The 16,222-nt window shown below is 45.4% G+C and overlaps 1 protein-coding gene across 1 annotated transcript in view; it reads left to right on the top strand.

Annotated features, from left to right (window-relative positions):
* LOC119160819 (nose resistant to fluoxetine protein 6) overlaps positions 1-16,222 on the top strand; it is a 277,772-nt gene that overhangs the window by 172,081 nt on the left and 89,469 nt on the right. The window contains exons 5-7 of the mRNA XM_037413067.2: positions 102-202; positions 11,578-11,748; positions 15,647-15,740. Of these exons, the coding sequence (XP_037268964.2) occupies positions 102-202; positions 11,578-11,748; positions 15,647-15,740 (366 nt within the window). The remainder of the gene's footprint in view (positions 1-101; positions 203-11,577; positions 11,749-15,646; positions 15,741-16,222) is intronic.

Below are 16,222 nucleotides of genomic sequence, written 5' to 3'. Positions count from 1 at the left end.
GGGGATGAGCACTGTGTTCTCCACGTTATAGCCGTTGTTAGGATAGGCATCCCAATATAAATTTGGTGTTGAATTACAATGCCTGATGCTTTTTTTTTCAGAGTTGTTCTTGGCTTGTTCGTCGTAACTGTTTTGACTGCGACTTTCTTTGACATCGTATTGGGCTACACAAAGGAGAAGAAAATATCCATAGAGAAGTCAGGTAAGAGTCATGTCATTCCAGGTCACGTATAAACTTACCAGATTTACACATATCAGCGAAGGCTCTTTGCACAAGCAACAATATTAGATGCAGCTGGCTTCAATAACCTTTGCACACACTTGCCTGGCGAAGTATGATCAAGCCAAGTGGGTTCGCAATATTTGCTCAATGCCATTCTAAGTCAAATAACAAAGGCATCATTCAAGTTACAACTCAGCAGTGGTCTTCGCAACAAACAATTTTTATTACACGCCGATAATTTCACCCAGAGAGGTGGACACAACGGTCCTTGCATTTCATTAACATTGGCATTCTGAAAATCAATGACATAATCTACGGGAGACTGCTAATTCCTTATCTTTCCAACGCCTTTGCTTGCTTCACATATAAAATCTGTGTCGGCACTTTCCGAAAACGACCATGTTAAGAAAAGAAATGTCTGCATGGGGGGCCACCAAGGACTATTTTATTCAGCTGCCACACTATATTTCTTCTCATTTTTCTTTCTTCACATTTACGTTACAATTCGCTCTAATAAAATCCCCTGTACTTTTGTTGGCATTGCTGTCTATTACTTCTCGCCAATATTGCGTCTAACAAAAAACAAACGCTTAACTTTTTACAGTTATTTCTATCATTATCTTACGAGAGAAAATATCGAACTGTGCGTCTGTACATGAGCCACATACAGGCCCCATTCGATCAACGTAATGTGATTTTCATAGGACGCATGCTAGCCTCTAGACCCCGTATGCATGCCCGCAAACGTTGTCAGTTGAAGCATCTCTGGTGCCTTACCTCCGTATCTGGGTCGTGGCAGGTGGGCAGGAAGGGAGACAGGTAGGGTAGAAGAAGAAAAAGCGTATAGCCACGACGCTGAGCAGCAATGCAGACAAGTAGGGAGAGAGAAGGTAAGATTGTACCCAGCGCGTAGGAGCTTCCAGCGCGGTACACTCTAAAGCAAAATGGTGTTAAAAGGGTGTGTGGTTCGTCCTTTTGAGGACTAATGGGGCTGTCACAACAATTAATCCCGTTTAGGACTAGCGGCACCAGGCCTAACAGTTAGTCTCCATAGACGAGCTCAATGGACTAACATTTACTCCTCACATTTACACTTTAGTGAGTATCTGTTAGTCCCACAATTTACATCAAAAGACTAACATTTAGTCCTCACACTTGCACCTTATAGGGCAACTGTTAATCCCCACAATTACACCTTACCGGGCAACCATTAGTCCTTACAGTTGCACCTCGTCGGACGAACGGTTGATCCATTCAAATACTCCAATTGGATCAACTTTTTATCCCGAGTTTAAACACTTTTTTATTTATTTTCTGCCAGGCCTAATACTTTTTTCGCCTGATTTTCTGCGCAGTGAGCAAAAAAAAAATAGCGCAGAAAAGAACACGCGCAAAAGTCGTTAGCCACCTATATGTGTAACTGCTTTCGCAGTCACAGCAACAACGAAAGACCAAGGTGAGACATCGAAAACTTTCATTTTTCTACATACACATGAAGTTTCCCCATTCTTTTAAGTGAACTCATGGTGAAGTTTACATCCAGTCTGGTTGTCACATCTTGTTCACTCCTTGTGGAGCTCCTCCGACGGAAGCGTTAGATGACAGGCATGCAGACGCCAGCGCACGCAACGTTCTGCCTTTTGTGTTCCCACGGCTGCACGTACAATAATATACTAAATATAGTTAAACACACGGGACAGAAGATGAAGATGCACGCATATGGCAAGTATGTGCACGTGAATATAAAAAGATGCGTGTAAAATATGACGCACAAATAGCTTTACCTTCACATCTCGTACAATCCTTCTGAAGCTGCTCTGTCGAAAGAGATGGATGACAGGCATCGCAGACGCCAGCGCACACATTCTTCAGCATGGTGTGTGCCTACGGCTGCACAATAAGTATGTAAAATAGTGAGTCACACGGGACAGAGGATGAATACGAATGCATGTGAGAAATACGTGCAAGGCAAAATAAAAACATACGTGAGATATGACATGCTAATAATTTCGCCGTGATGTCACACATTGTCAAAGACTCATTTCGATCCCTGTAGCACAACAGCTTAGAAGCGGCGGCCGCAGCCACAACTCCGCGAACCACCGTGCCACCAACAAGTGGGCAAGTTTTAAGCGAGCGATGTCGTTCAGCTCGAGCAAGCGAACGCGAGACCAAACACGGTGCTGCGCGCGGAGTGTCTGCCACCAGCGAACTTCAAACAGGAGAGCGAGCGTACGCTTGGCCACCGCCACGAACAGCACTGAGCTGGTTTGGAGCTAGCACCGAAGAAATCGACGGTAATGCGGCCATTTTCCATAAACTTGAGCGAGTGCGTGTGCAGCACGCAAATGCGAGTCCGTCATCGCGGCCAGCGGATGGTGCCGAGCTGCTTGCGGCCCACTGACGGGGAAGCCAACTGTAATGGCGACCAACTTTCAGTGAGTTGCGACGCTAGCGAAAGCCCCGCCAGCCTGTGCTGGTGCACTTACAGCGCGCGACATACTACAACCAAGCTCGTTACGAGAACCCGCAACGTGGCTTCGATGACTCCGAACACAGCGACGAGGTCTCAGCCCAATATCGTGAGCCCGGAGCTCATCGCGGCGGCGAAGACAGGCGAGCACTCGATAAGCGAGCATACGGGAGGCCGACGGCAATGGCGGCCAATTTCCAGGCGTTCGAAAAGCACAGGCGAACTGCAGACGCCCAAGATGACCTTCGCTGTGCATTTCGTGCTTGCGATATACAACACGACCGAGCCCGTTGCCGGTAAGCGCGATCCGTATCGCACACGGGACAAGTAGAGTAGAATAAAGAGTGATAACCTACTTGCTTAAGAATCCAGTGCAGGTTTCTGCCCTGAGTCAGACTGAAGTAATGTATCCGATAGGCCTGCCGTCTTCTCGGCCGCCATGTTGGCCTTCCCAACTGCTGCGGTCGTGTGTTGGTCACGACTATTTTGAAGCCAGAGATATAGAGCGTGGCGTGGTGACGTGACGAGAACTGCTCCAGACTTCATGGGTGCTGCGAACGTAAAAGCCGCAGCGCACGCTGATTCAAGCGTACACACAAGCACCACGTCATAATTCTTACATCGTCGAATCTAGACGACCGTGGTCCAGCACTCCAAGCGCGACGCAACGCGAACTGTCGCCAGCAAAATACGGGGAAAGACTGAGCCAGAGAGGAGGAGAACGGATAGTGACTTTGGCAGCGCTTTGCGCACTGCCCACAATTCCCGAGCGGTTCATCCCTTTGGAGCGTGTTTGCAGAGTAAGTGGTTTGCAGGTGGCACGCTTCCCTCTGTGGTTGCTCCTCAATGGTCTATTCGTTCATCACGCATGCCTATTGGGCTGCGTTACTCCTTTTTTGGGTAATTTTGCCTTAGAGTGTAGCAGTAGTGGCCTCGGCAGATCCATGGGTGGTCAATTTAGAGAAGATGTGAAAACTGCAGTGCGCGCGTCCTGTCTTCTCGCCTGATGTTGTGGATGTTTCTAACGAAGTGAAACATTTAATTATGCATTCAGATGGGATTAACTGTGCATGAAATACCAGCAAACAAGGCAGGGAAAGTATATGCTAAGAGCGCTCTGATAGAGCTGTTCCGTTTTGAAATGTTGTATGCCCGGTTAACATCATCTAAGTGCATCCATACCAACATACAAATGCGTCACTTATTAAAAGCGTTGGCGATGCGATGACCGAGGTGGCGCTGCGTGTTTACGCAGCAGTGCCTATACGGTTAAGCAGAAATGTTACGTGTGGCTTGCTACCACCACGAAAATTCAAATGAATTGAAAGGTTCTGCCTGGTATCACGTAACTATCGGCATCTAGTAGTTCACCCTTGCCGCAGGGGACCAACCTCGCAACGTAAACCCATTGTGCTTGCGGTTATCACTGTTATGTCAGTATCATTACTGCCAGAAATAGTGCCGACAATGGTCTGCCGTTCTATCGAAGACGTCATACGTAAGGTCGCTGCTCGACAGGAAGTTATGCTTCTGCGCCTTTTCAGGTAACGAAACGCGCTGAAGCGCTTGTGTCGGCATAGCATGGTGGCACTGCTGTAGCATGACGTCAAACATGGCATTTGTTATACTGGCACGCATACATTGAACACTAGGAGAAACTAGAGACGTTGAAAAGACAGGTGCATAGAGGTCTATAGCAGAAACGAGAATTCAAACGGGAATAGTGCTTCAGTGGTAATTTGTGAATGTTGCAGGCCCATGTTTGTTTTTAGCCTTTCTTTCGTGATAAGTCATGGTAGCGCAGAAAAAAAAATGTAGGGCATAAATTAGAGCATGAAATTGAGATGTGTTGCTTTATTAATACTCAATATAATATGCGACAACAGAGTGAAAACTCAGCACAAAAAGGTTAGAGAAATGGGAGTCAGAAAGGAAGACTCGTGTCGATAAATGTTTTTTTTGGCTGTCCTTTGCCTTCGCACTTTGGTAACGTAAAACTAGTCTGATTTGCATTCTTGTTTTAGATGTACCTTCGAGCTGCGAGGGGAACTTTCTTGCAAAACTTTATTATAGGCAATTAGAGACAGGAAGTTTAAGCTGGCCCGAGGAAACCACTCTTAGAATCAATAGGCATATAGGCTCCTCATTGTATGAGTTTATTGGCGACCACCGCACTCGGGCTCGGTCTACCAGGGTATTCTGGCTCTGCAGGTAGGAAAAGATGACCTCAGGGTAGCCTTCACTTCACTTCACTTTATTTTCCTTAAAGACCTCGCAGGGAGGTATTACATAAGGGGTGGGGTTAACATAATAGGGGCTACATACAAAACAGTGGTTACATACATTTACAAGATAGTGACTACAATGCACGTACAGTATAGTGGCTACAATACACTTATTGAGACATACCAAGTTTTATTTTTTCGGAAAATGAGGATAAGCAGATAGTTTCAACGATATCGCGGGGCAGGCCGTTCCAGTCAGCTGATGATCGACAAAAGAAAGATTCAGAAAAATTGTAGTTTGGCTGCGCGGACGAGTAACTTGTAAATGGTGCCCTGAGCGCAGAGATGTGCGCGGTGGCGGGGCCAGAATATATGGGGCATGATGAAGTGAGCTGTAAAAGAACTTGTGAAAAAGGATTATTGAATCGATGCGGCGCCGGGACGATAGCGTGTTCAAGCCAGACTGAATTTTAGTTGTGATACTCTGGTATATTAAGAATAAAATGATTGAATGAACCTTACTGCGCGGTTCTGAATGGTTTCTAGGGCATTTATAAGGTACGTTTGATGAGGTGACCATATGGGGGAAGCGTATTCTAGCTTCGGGAGTACGAGTGACTTATATGCTAGAAGTTTTACATGACGTGGTGCATGGCGGAGATGGTGTTTTAGGAATCCAAGGGTTTGGTTGGCCGAGGCCGTAACGCGTGCTATATGAGGTGACCAATTTAAGTTATGTGAAAGGGTGAGACCAAGGTACTTAAATGTACCTACTCTTTCTAATGAAGTGTTAGAAATAGTGTAGGGTGTGTATAATGGCTGTAGCCAGCGAGTAAAACTTATTACCTTGCATTTGTTGGGGTTCAGGGTCATCAACCATTCGTTGCACCAATCTTGAACATTGTTAAGATCGTCTTGCAAAAGAGAGTGATCGGCATTGTTAGTGATTGTACGGTAGATGACACAATCGTTAGCGAAGATTCAGATTTGAGAGGAACATGCAGAGGGAGGTCATTATTATAAATAAGAAATAGCAGTGGACCCAATACGCTACCTTGCGGGACGCCATATGTTACAGGGAGGGGGCCGGAAATTGAATTATTGACATGTACTGACTGCGATTGGCTAGTAAGAAATTCATTAATCCAATGAAAAATGTTGGGATGCAAGTTCAACTGTGAGAGTAAGTAATAGCCGTTGGTTGGGTAACTTATGAAATGCTTTTGCATAATCAAGAAAAATGGCATCGACCTGTTTGTTAATATCGAGGTTGGTATGTAAATCATGGATGAACATGGCAAGTTGCGTTTCACATGAGAGGCCCTTGCGGAATCCATGTTGAGATGTGTGAATAAAGTTGTTGGTGTCAAGAAACTGCATGATATGTGTGTAGATGACGTGCTCCATTATTTTGCAGGGTACACTGGTCAGGGAAATTGGTCGGTAGTTAAGAGGAGATGTTTTGATGCCCGATTTATATATTGGAACGATCTGCGCTTCTTTCCAGGCGAGAGGGATGCTACCGGAAGAAAGAGACTGCGTGAAGATTAATCTGAGATAGGCTGCGCAGATGTTCTTGGTGTTTTTTAACACTTTCGGATTGATATCATCTGCCCCAGATGCCGATGAAAGTTTAAGCTTTTCAATTATGGCTATTATTCCTTCCTCGCTCAAATGGATTGCTGACATAACATCCTGGACAGGGGGTGGGGATAGAGGTATAGGAGCATCAGGTTCAGTGGTGAATACAGATGAAAAAGCAAGATTAAATACCTCAGCACATTCTTGTTCAGGAATCGTAATGTCATTATGGTCGGTAATGATAACAACAGAAGGTGGCTTGGGATTCAGAATTTGCCAGAATTATTTAGGATTGCTTTCCAGTACACAATGTAAGGTATCATAAAAGAAAGAGTGCTTGTCACGACGCATAGCTGATAAATAATCTTTCTCAGCTACGCAATATTTTTCCCAGGCCACAGCACAATGTTTTTTTCCTTGCCAAGCGGAAAAGGTGTTTTTTCTTATTTTCTAGAGATTTCAATTTCCTGGTAAACAAAGGCTTGTTGTGGTTGGCTTGTACCGATATAACTGGCATATGGTTATTACCATATGTGGCTTTCTGATTATTCCAGCTGGGGCTTGGTTTTTGGGTGAGATTCGAGGTTGACTGGCGGGCCCAGACGACGCGAAAGAGCTCCGATGACTCGCTTTCACAGTGCGAGCGTTTTCCTTTATAAGCACGATGGCAATGTTTCTAAACTGCCGGTAACGGCAGTGTTTTGGCGTAAAGGTGGAGAAGTGCGCGTTCCTCCTCTACTTTTGTAAAGCTCTTACAGGGTTTAGGATGAATTACGTGGCCTAGTCGGCAGAAATGAGTAATTTGTGGAAAAGTGAAGGCCCGATTGGGCTCGGCATCCAATTCTGAAGGCATTTACCCTAGAGCGAGCACGCGAGAAGCGGTGTCTGCTGTTTTGTTGCCTTCGAAGCCCATATGAGCAGGAGCCCATATAATCATACGAGACGTGGGGGCCATGATGTAATTGCTATTTTCAAGGATGCTATGTGCAACGTGAGTAATGCACTTCTGTTCAGTATTTGTTCGGGCCCTTCTCGACTCTCGAGTCAGTAATAATGACGCAAGAGTCCTTGTCTGCAGCAGGTAGCGCGATGGTGACTTTTCCGCATGTATGGTGCTTTGAGCTCTGAAAGTTAGGCCTTCACAGCTCATTCATCGCGCCGTTTTGGTGAATGACTGCGGCCATGTACTACCCAAGGTGGCATTCGGATGTGTCCAAGTAAAAGATATCATGTTGGATCCGATGTGGCAGGCTTGTGCCCCCGCTCGCGCAAAGTTCCTGTCACTGTGGTCATCACGTGTCAGGTTGGCCGGAAGAGGGCACACGTTCAGGAGGTATCTGGAGCTTTCAAAGTACGTGCTTTTTGTGAATGTTGAATGGTGGATGTGTGGTCGGGCTAATAGGCGGCTCCCTGACGTTGTCATTGAAAATCTGGTGAATTTATTCATCAAGTGTGCTTCCCGAAGCCCTGCCAAAATTTTTATCATCCCCAGGCCCATGAGGAGCTAGTTGAGCGGGCTTATCGGGAGATCAAGGACATGCTTGTACATTTTCGTAAAAAAGTACTCAAGGGCATTCTCATCAGACTTTCACAGGTGCAGGTAAAGAGCCGAGTAGATTACTCAACTGGTTATGAAGGAATGAGCTAGCCTCGAGGCGCATTTGCAAGTGCCCTCTGCGTTTGCTGGAAACTTGGTGGACCATCCGGCCCAACTGGTACACTAACCTTACGCAGTTTGGCTATTGTATCTGCTAGCTTGTGTGTGTGGATACGTGCTAGTCTCATCGTGTTCGGGTTTCAGGCCGCTGGCCAGCAGTAGTTCCATTTTGTGGGTGCCCCAAGACGACTGGTAAATGTGCGCTAATTTAAATTTGGATAGAGAGCCTTAAAGTCCGCAGCGGCGCATGTTGATGATCACGATATTCGCCGTTTGTGGCGGGTTGGCTGAAATGTCTGCAACCAATCCATGTTAGGCCCAGATGATTATGTCATCGAGAAATAGCACAAGCTAGACACTTTTGACATTTGCCAGCCGAACCAGAAGTTTCATCAAGACGAGATTGAAAAGTAGTGGCAAGAGAACTACACCTTGTGGGGTGGCGCTCGTTTACTGTTGATAGGCGCCGTGTTATTCGTCTTGTATTCGGTTGAAAGATTTACGGTACTAGCGAAATCGCTAAATATACTACATATTTGCACAGCGCAAGACTACGAGTAGTTACGACGTAACTTCAGAAGAAGAGACAAGGACAGAAACAGCACTGCTTCTGTCCTTGTCTCTTCTTTTGTAGTTACGTCAGTAAGTACTCGCAGTCTTGCACTTGCAAATATGTTGCTTCCCAATCACCAACTAGCCCAAGCATCTGTCTTATCAAACTTAATATACTGCACGATGTTATGTCCACAGTTGCTTTGAGAGAGATGCTGCAGGATAGTTTCCCATGTGAAGTTGTCAAAAAGCCTCCTTCAAGTCGGGCAAGTATCGCCTTATTGTTAAGAGGTTATGCGAATGACCTGTGAATTTCGCACTCGTGTTGAAGCAGCATACCCTGCGTGGACCGGTAAGGGTAGACACGAAACATCACGTATGCGAATACATTCTCGTTTTCCAGAATCTAGTCAACCAGTCCCTCACAAAAGTATCTATAACACTTCCTGCACAAGACACAAGAGAGATGGGGTGGAGGTTGTCCGTGCTAATGGCTTTGTTAGCCGAGCAATCTTTCATTCGGTTGTGAGGAGTGCCCGACCAAGCCACATTGAGCTGATGAGAGCGAGGGGGGCTTTTTAGGCTGGGTTGAGGATATTGGCAAACAATTTAATGGTTACCTTTTCCCGGCCTGGTACCATTCCTCGTTTGATTGATTTGATATGTGGGGTTGACGTCCCAAAACCACCATATGATTATGAGATGCGGTAGTGGAGGGCTCCGAAAATTTCGACCACCTTGGGTTCCTTAACGTGCGCCCAAATCTGAGCACATGGGCCTACAACATTTCCGCCTCCGTCGGAAATGCAGCCGCCGCAGCCGGGATTTGATCCCGCGACCAGCGGGTCAGCAGCCGAGTACCTTAGCCACTAGACCACCGCGGCGGGGCTCATTCCTTGTTTCATTGTTGCTTAAGGCACGCCTTGCGGTCTTGTAGCTGGAACTACTGCATACAAGTACGCAGGCCTTCAAAAGTCCCGTTCAGCAAGCAGGAGGTGGTCGCCTATTGTGGGCACTAATTTAAGGTGTTTCCATCGAAGCTATGAATAGCTCGTTAGAGATGTTTTTGCGTCTCGGCGCGAGAATTAGTCGGGTCAATTAGGGCGCGTAGGCACCCAGGAATTTGGTTAGACATGCGTCCGGCCACTTCGTTAAAGTGGTCCGCCCAGTTCGAGTCGGCGGGTTGGGCCACGTACTGTGCCGCTCGCTGGGGGAGTTTGGTGACACGAGGTGTGTGCTTTCTGTTATATTTTTGTTGTGTCTTCTGCTGACGGTGCCTTGCCCGGCTTCCCAGAGGTGCAAAGGATGTTTCCCACCGATGACGTTGCCTCCGAGAGTTGAATTTCTGTCTCATTGAAACACAGGTGTGTAGCCAGTCCTTTTGTCCACGTTTGTCATCCCTGTTCGGGTATAGAGGCCAAATACTGTAGCTTTGCCAGAAATCAGCCCAGTCGGGGAGCTTGGCTTGTGCCTGTTGTCTTGCCAATGGTTTAGTCGTTATGGTTGTAGTAGTCACTACCGAGGGTTTCATTAGTACAGGTCCATTCTTCTTGTCTTATGTTTTTGCTAAAAGTAGGACCTGGCATGTATCCCGGGTGACGTAGTTACGCGCCAACGTTGAGTGTGCAGGGCTGATGTGGAAAGCCAGGCCCGTCATAGACGCAAATACCCCTAGCTTGCGTCCCCGCTTCTCCTTAAGCACATACCCCCAGAGAGTACTGTGGGCGTTGGAATCGCCACAATTATGAAGGAATTCCTTCGCGCAGCCATTAGAGCACGGCTAAAGTGTTCTGCGAACGGAAGACTGTCTTGCAAAATCATTCGATATTTTCCAATCCAGAATTACTGAGTGCATTGATCAGCGTACTACTTATCTACAAGCCAAATTCTACAAGAAGAAATACTTGCAAGCCAGATGCCATGCTGTAATATAAAAAAGGAAGAATAATATGAACAGAAAAACAATTATCAAAACTTTTCAACACGGAATGACCATCGTAAGATAAATCCGGTCTTCAAAAATGCATCTATGTAAGAATTGAAAATTGCCGTCCTATTAGAATATTCCCATTCTTAGGAAAGGGCATGAGAGCTTCCCTATAGTAGCCTAATAAATTACCTAATCATACTTCGGCAGAACAGACCCTCCAAGTCGGGTTCAGGCATGATTATTTGACTGACTTAGCGCCAGTTAGTTTAGGTGACATTGTTCTGTTTTTAAAACAAACCATTATTGAGGTACTAATAGTAGAGGCTATAAGTATAGATACAACGGATGTTTTAGAATCGCTTAAACTGTGCATTTGATGAAAAATGCTAGATCATTTTTAGACTGCATCGCTCGAGCAGCAACTGCGAAATTTTCTCGCAGTGAACACCACGGTGTCATAGCTGACGCACGCACACGCCAGCTCGATAGACATCCCTAAACAGCTCGTTCACTTGGTGAGCCCTCTGCGCTTAATTTTTCTTGGGACGACAGACAGCAAGAAAACTACTTTGCTTTTCTGGAGTGGCCGCATTCTCTTTAACCAGTGCTTCGAAGACTCACTCATTGCTTTGTTTACATTTCAATTTGTTGCTGTCGCATGTATTGCTTCACTGCTGCAGTGAAACTGGTGGTTTTTTCTTTTAAATCTAGATCACGCAAATGACATGCTTTTGCATCGGCATCTAAATCTGAGTTCTATTCTAAAAATGTATTTCGTATTGTTGCGAAGTAGATAATTTTATGTACTTTGATGCGTTTCCGTATATTTAGGCTTCTCGATCACTTTAAACGAAGCCTTTGTAGATAAACGTGTTTTGACTACGTTACCTCAGTGCAGCTTGTTATTTTTATAACCCTTCTTTTATTACTTTCCAGGCGAACATCTACCATCGTTCCTGAAATTGTCGCTGCCGCGGGCTACCAGCAAGCTGTTTAAAGTTGGAAATTCTAAAACAAGTCTCAAGGTATTCAACGGCCTGCGGATATGTGGCGTCTTTTGGGTGGTCACTTTCCATACGTACGTTTATCCGGACATCGGCACATACCGTAAGCATACCAGTTCTAGGTCATTGGTCTCGGCCCAATCTACGGCAGCTTGTAGTCAGAAGGTGACAAATTAAGAAGAAAACAGATTTTAGCACTTGATAACTTGTGAGATTTTAAGCATGTAAAGTACAATTAGGTTATGACGCATAGTGAATAACTACACAATAATTCTCCCTACCTTTCCCTCATTTTATTCTCTCTACACAATAATTGACACTATTTAAGGTGCGTCTCTGTAGAAACAAATGAGAAACCCCCATCGAAATGTCACCCCCAAGGCGTCTCCCCGAGCTGAGCAGCACCATCCTGATTTTCTAGAGCAACGACGTCAGGCGGAAAATACATACTGTTTTCGTAAAAATGCTGCCACTGCATGGGGCTGTTTACGCATATAAAAATAACGTCGAGGCAGACTTACTTCGTCCCCTGCTAAAGATTTCTTCTAAATAAAAAAGAAACATACTACTTGAGCATAACGCAGCGCGTAAGATGTTCTCAAACTGAGCACATGGACGCGCAATGTACTTCCCACTATACCACGGAACGCCTAAATAACATCTTCGATGCAAGAACATGCACGATAAAACATTTTCAAATGCGCAAGGTAAGACATTTGATCGCACTGCAGATGAACAAAAATCCCTGTAGTGTAGAAATCAGCTAGTAGCTACGTTTACATATTCCCCATTGCTACGCCACACTCTCCCGAAAAAAAGTAAAACAAAATAAAGGCAACGTGATCGTAAACGTTATAGTCATTATTTGCGACCTGTTTATCACCATTCCCCTCATTTTTTTACATCACTGTGTCGTGCAACTTACCCGAAAGCCCGCACATCTTTAGAATGCTGCGGCACGTACCATATGAGCCGAGAAGAAAAACTGTGCCGTGTACAGCACACGTGTTCGGCAGGCAAAAAAACATCAAGTAGGAAAGTGCGTGCACGGAGAAAGTTCGGTTGATATTGATGAGTTCGGTTGATTTGTCCAACCAAAGAAGGCAATCTAAGTAAAAGATGATCTGATAGTACAACATAGTGGATGCATCTAGTCGTACTTCAGAGAACGACGGCATGAGGTGAATGCTGAATAGCCTTATATATGCACCCCTTTCTGGGCCCCACTTCCTCCAAAAAAGGATTGTCGACTGCACGGGTTAAAACGGAACTATCATTCATAGATTTCTCATAGGTCGTGTGGCTACCGACGCGTCGAATTCTCAATCAGTTGGAATATTATATTGAATCGTTGGTATAACCGCACTGTCATGAACTCTCATTAAATCAAAGTTTCCGCTTGTGCGCGTGCTGTTCAAATATTTCCTGCTTTTCCTTTACGACTATAAGGTTCATTATTTCTGGACGATCGATTTGCCCGCTCTCAGGTCGAGATGAATTGGGCTCTTGGCCATGTTTGGTGTAGCAAGCAGACAAAAACGTTTATTACGCGGTGATAATGTCACCGCTCAAGTTCAACTAAAGCTTAAAACAAAGGCCCTTGTCGAAATAGCTTCGCGTCAAGCAAAACATAGAAGCCCCTCGGCGCACGACTCACTGCCAGTGTTGTGTCGGTACTTGACCCGACAAAACTTAACGGGGCCCTTAAACACTTTTTTGAGTAACCATGGAATTAATTCAATGAAAGAGCGTATTGACTCACAAATTCAAAGCCGTGGAAATTTTAAGAAACCGTCCAGTACAAGCGAAGTTACGAAGAATTGTCCCACGCTGCAATCGCAATCTCTCTTCTCTCGCCCCGACGAAAGCTCTGAAAGCTAACTAGGGAGGGATGGTAGGGGCAAACAAAAAACGTCACGCGCATCTTATGACGATGAGCACTTTCTTTTTTTTTCGAATACGCCGCTTTTCCAGTTCGATAACGCGCACACGCATGGCCTTTTGCGCGCTCAAGTGGCGGCCTTTTGCGGCGATCTCTGTAACAACCGAGCGCGCCATTTCAAATCAGCCAATGGCTGATAAATGGGCTTTCTAGGAGTGATTTTTGAGTGTCTTCCATCATTTCTCCAGAGAAGAGAAAGCAGGTTTTAGCTGTCTTTGATGATATATTGTGACTTCTAGGCCATGTGCCGCGCTATAACATTTGGCTTGTGTGTTCTCGGGAGCCTCTACTATCGATCGGCAGCTTTTTTTGACCATGCTCAAAAAGTGTTGCAGGGCCGCTTTAATACCGCCACTACGCCGAACACAGGAACACAGTGTGGTAAGGTATGAACCATATGGTATATGAAGGTCCTGGGGTTTCAGTGTTGGACTGAGGTGGGCTGCTGCCTCGTCGGTACAAAAAGACCAAGGCCCTTTGCCGCCACACGGGCCTTCTGGACAAGTCTGAGTTGGTCCACCAGCACATCACTGTACAGCATCTCTGGGGGGGCCCCACCCAGGCCAATCCTACACGCTTTCGCCAATCCCAGAGATTCTGACACGCTTTCACCAATCCCAGAGATTGCGTGCGAACCAGGTGAAGTTGCGGCAGCCCATCAGAGCAAACATTTGCGTCGAATGTGTTAGATCTCATACGGACCACGTGATGGAAGGATGCAGCAGGCGATAAAAAAAGTGGCCCCGTATCTAATGTTACACTGCAAGTGTCGTCGAAAGACAATGGTCTCGCGTCTGCAGAGTGAGCAAAACGTTTATTTGATGTTCTGCTCAAGAAAATCGGTGAATGGTATTCTGGAGGCGCTGCGTTAGAGTGCCTCGAGCGTGCAGTGAAGGTGAACGAGCACATCAATTCACTTCACACGCGATGCATGAGCGCTATCTGGCCGTTATCGTGGAAAACGGAGCGCGCGGCGTGCACACTCGTCTCTGAGGTGATCAGGTGTAGAACGCAAGGCGACTGGTAGGAGCCACCACCGTGTCGTCTTAGCAAAGCGTTGAAAACTTTTGCCCTTTTGTGCAAGCGTTGCATTGTCAGCGCCGAGTGATAAACGCTACGGTCCTTAGAATTACTCATGTATGCCTTTTCTAGTAAAAGACACACATACAGAACATTGATTTGTTTTTATGGTGCCTCATATATGCGCAATAATTGCTTTTTATTTGACAATTGCACAATTATGAACTCTGAATTTTGAGCAATATTGGTGGCCGCTGAAGACGGGGTCGGCCGTTTGAGGTATTGTATGGTGCTGTTTAGAGTATAGTTAAGGGCGGACAAACACACAAATGTGCAGACAGACAGACAAACAGATAGACAGATAGATCAAATATTTTGCGTAGAAGGTCTTTAAAAAATGAAGAGCTTCATGGTGCGCTTATTTGTCAGGCGTGGCTGCGGGACGTAGTGCTTCTTTTTGGGTACCCTTTCTGACATCAGGCATGCTGAAGAGAAAGATACGGTTACGTGCAAGACTCGCCATGTTTTTGGCATCAGTATAGGTGAGCGCGATGAATAATAGTGACCTATAGTATATGCTTATTAAGGCGGAGTCTGTGTCAGCATGAAAACCCATGTCATGGCAGAGTGTTGACGCGAGCCTGCAATTCCGTTTTACAAGCAGGCCATCTCACCTAATGATGCTCCCTTTTCGACATGTCGAGGTATGGCACCCTACAGCTTTCAGAGTACAACTGAAATTTGAAATGGGTCATGGTTAGTGGCTATGTACTTGTACAATGTACCATTATTTTTGTTTAGTTAAAGCGCATTGAGAAACCTTTTCCACGATAACCTAAGTGGCTAGCAGACACTTATAACGCGTCCAGTCTTTTGCTCATGCCTATTGAAAGGGAACACCTCCTGTTTAATTAATTGTACTGCGCATTATTGTTGTGCTTCAACTGAAGTACTTTCCTTCTTAGAAAGGCAGACCTGCGCTTGAGCTCACAACACATAGGTATTTTTGTCAATAAGCTTCTTTTTCTTTTTTTTGTAGGTTCTCTGAGAGAGCTGCAAAAGAATGCTGTTTACATTCCGTTCCAGTTTGTTAACAACGCTTGGCTTTGTGTTGACATGTTTTTCTTCATCAGGTACGTCAACAATTACAACTTCATAAGTGTTGCTGCAGGTTTATTCAAACATGGCACTACGCATGTCAAATGCTATTTTTCTTTGTATAGCAAGACGCTGCTGACAGCAAGGCAAAATTTTTCCGTAGCGTTAACTGCATATGCTCTCTCCAGATCATTGATTTCTGTGTTCTGCTCACACATCATAAAATATTTTATATTTGTTTTACTCTGTGTTGTATATTATAAAAAAACATTAATTTGTTTATCCGCAAAGCAACAACAGCATGTACTAGGGTAAAGGAGAGGAGGGGGCATGCAAAGTGGAAAAAAAAAACAAGGCCCCCAAGAAATGGACAAAATGCGCTACTTGAATGCGAATTGGATAAGGAAATTCCGAACAATGTACTTTTTATGCAGCCACATCATCCCACTCAAAACCTACATTTATCCATCGATGCTTGATGATGTAGCAGAGTTCACAAGGATTCGCTTGTGCCCTG

This window comes from Rhipicephalus microplus, chromosome X, assembly GCF_043290135.1.
Source record: "Rhipicephalus microplus isolate Deutch F79 chromosome X, USDA_Rmic, whole genome shotgun sequence".
Classification (NCBI taxonomy): Eukaryota; Metazoa; Arthropoda; class Arachnida; order Ixodida; family Ixodidae; genus Rhipicephalus; species Rhipicephalus microplus.
Note: the sequence above shows the minus strand (reverse complement) of the source record. Positions and strands in the feature narration are given on the sequence as shown.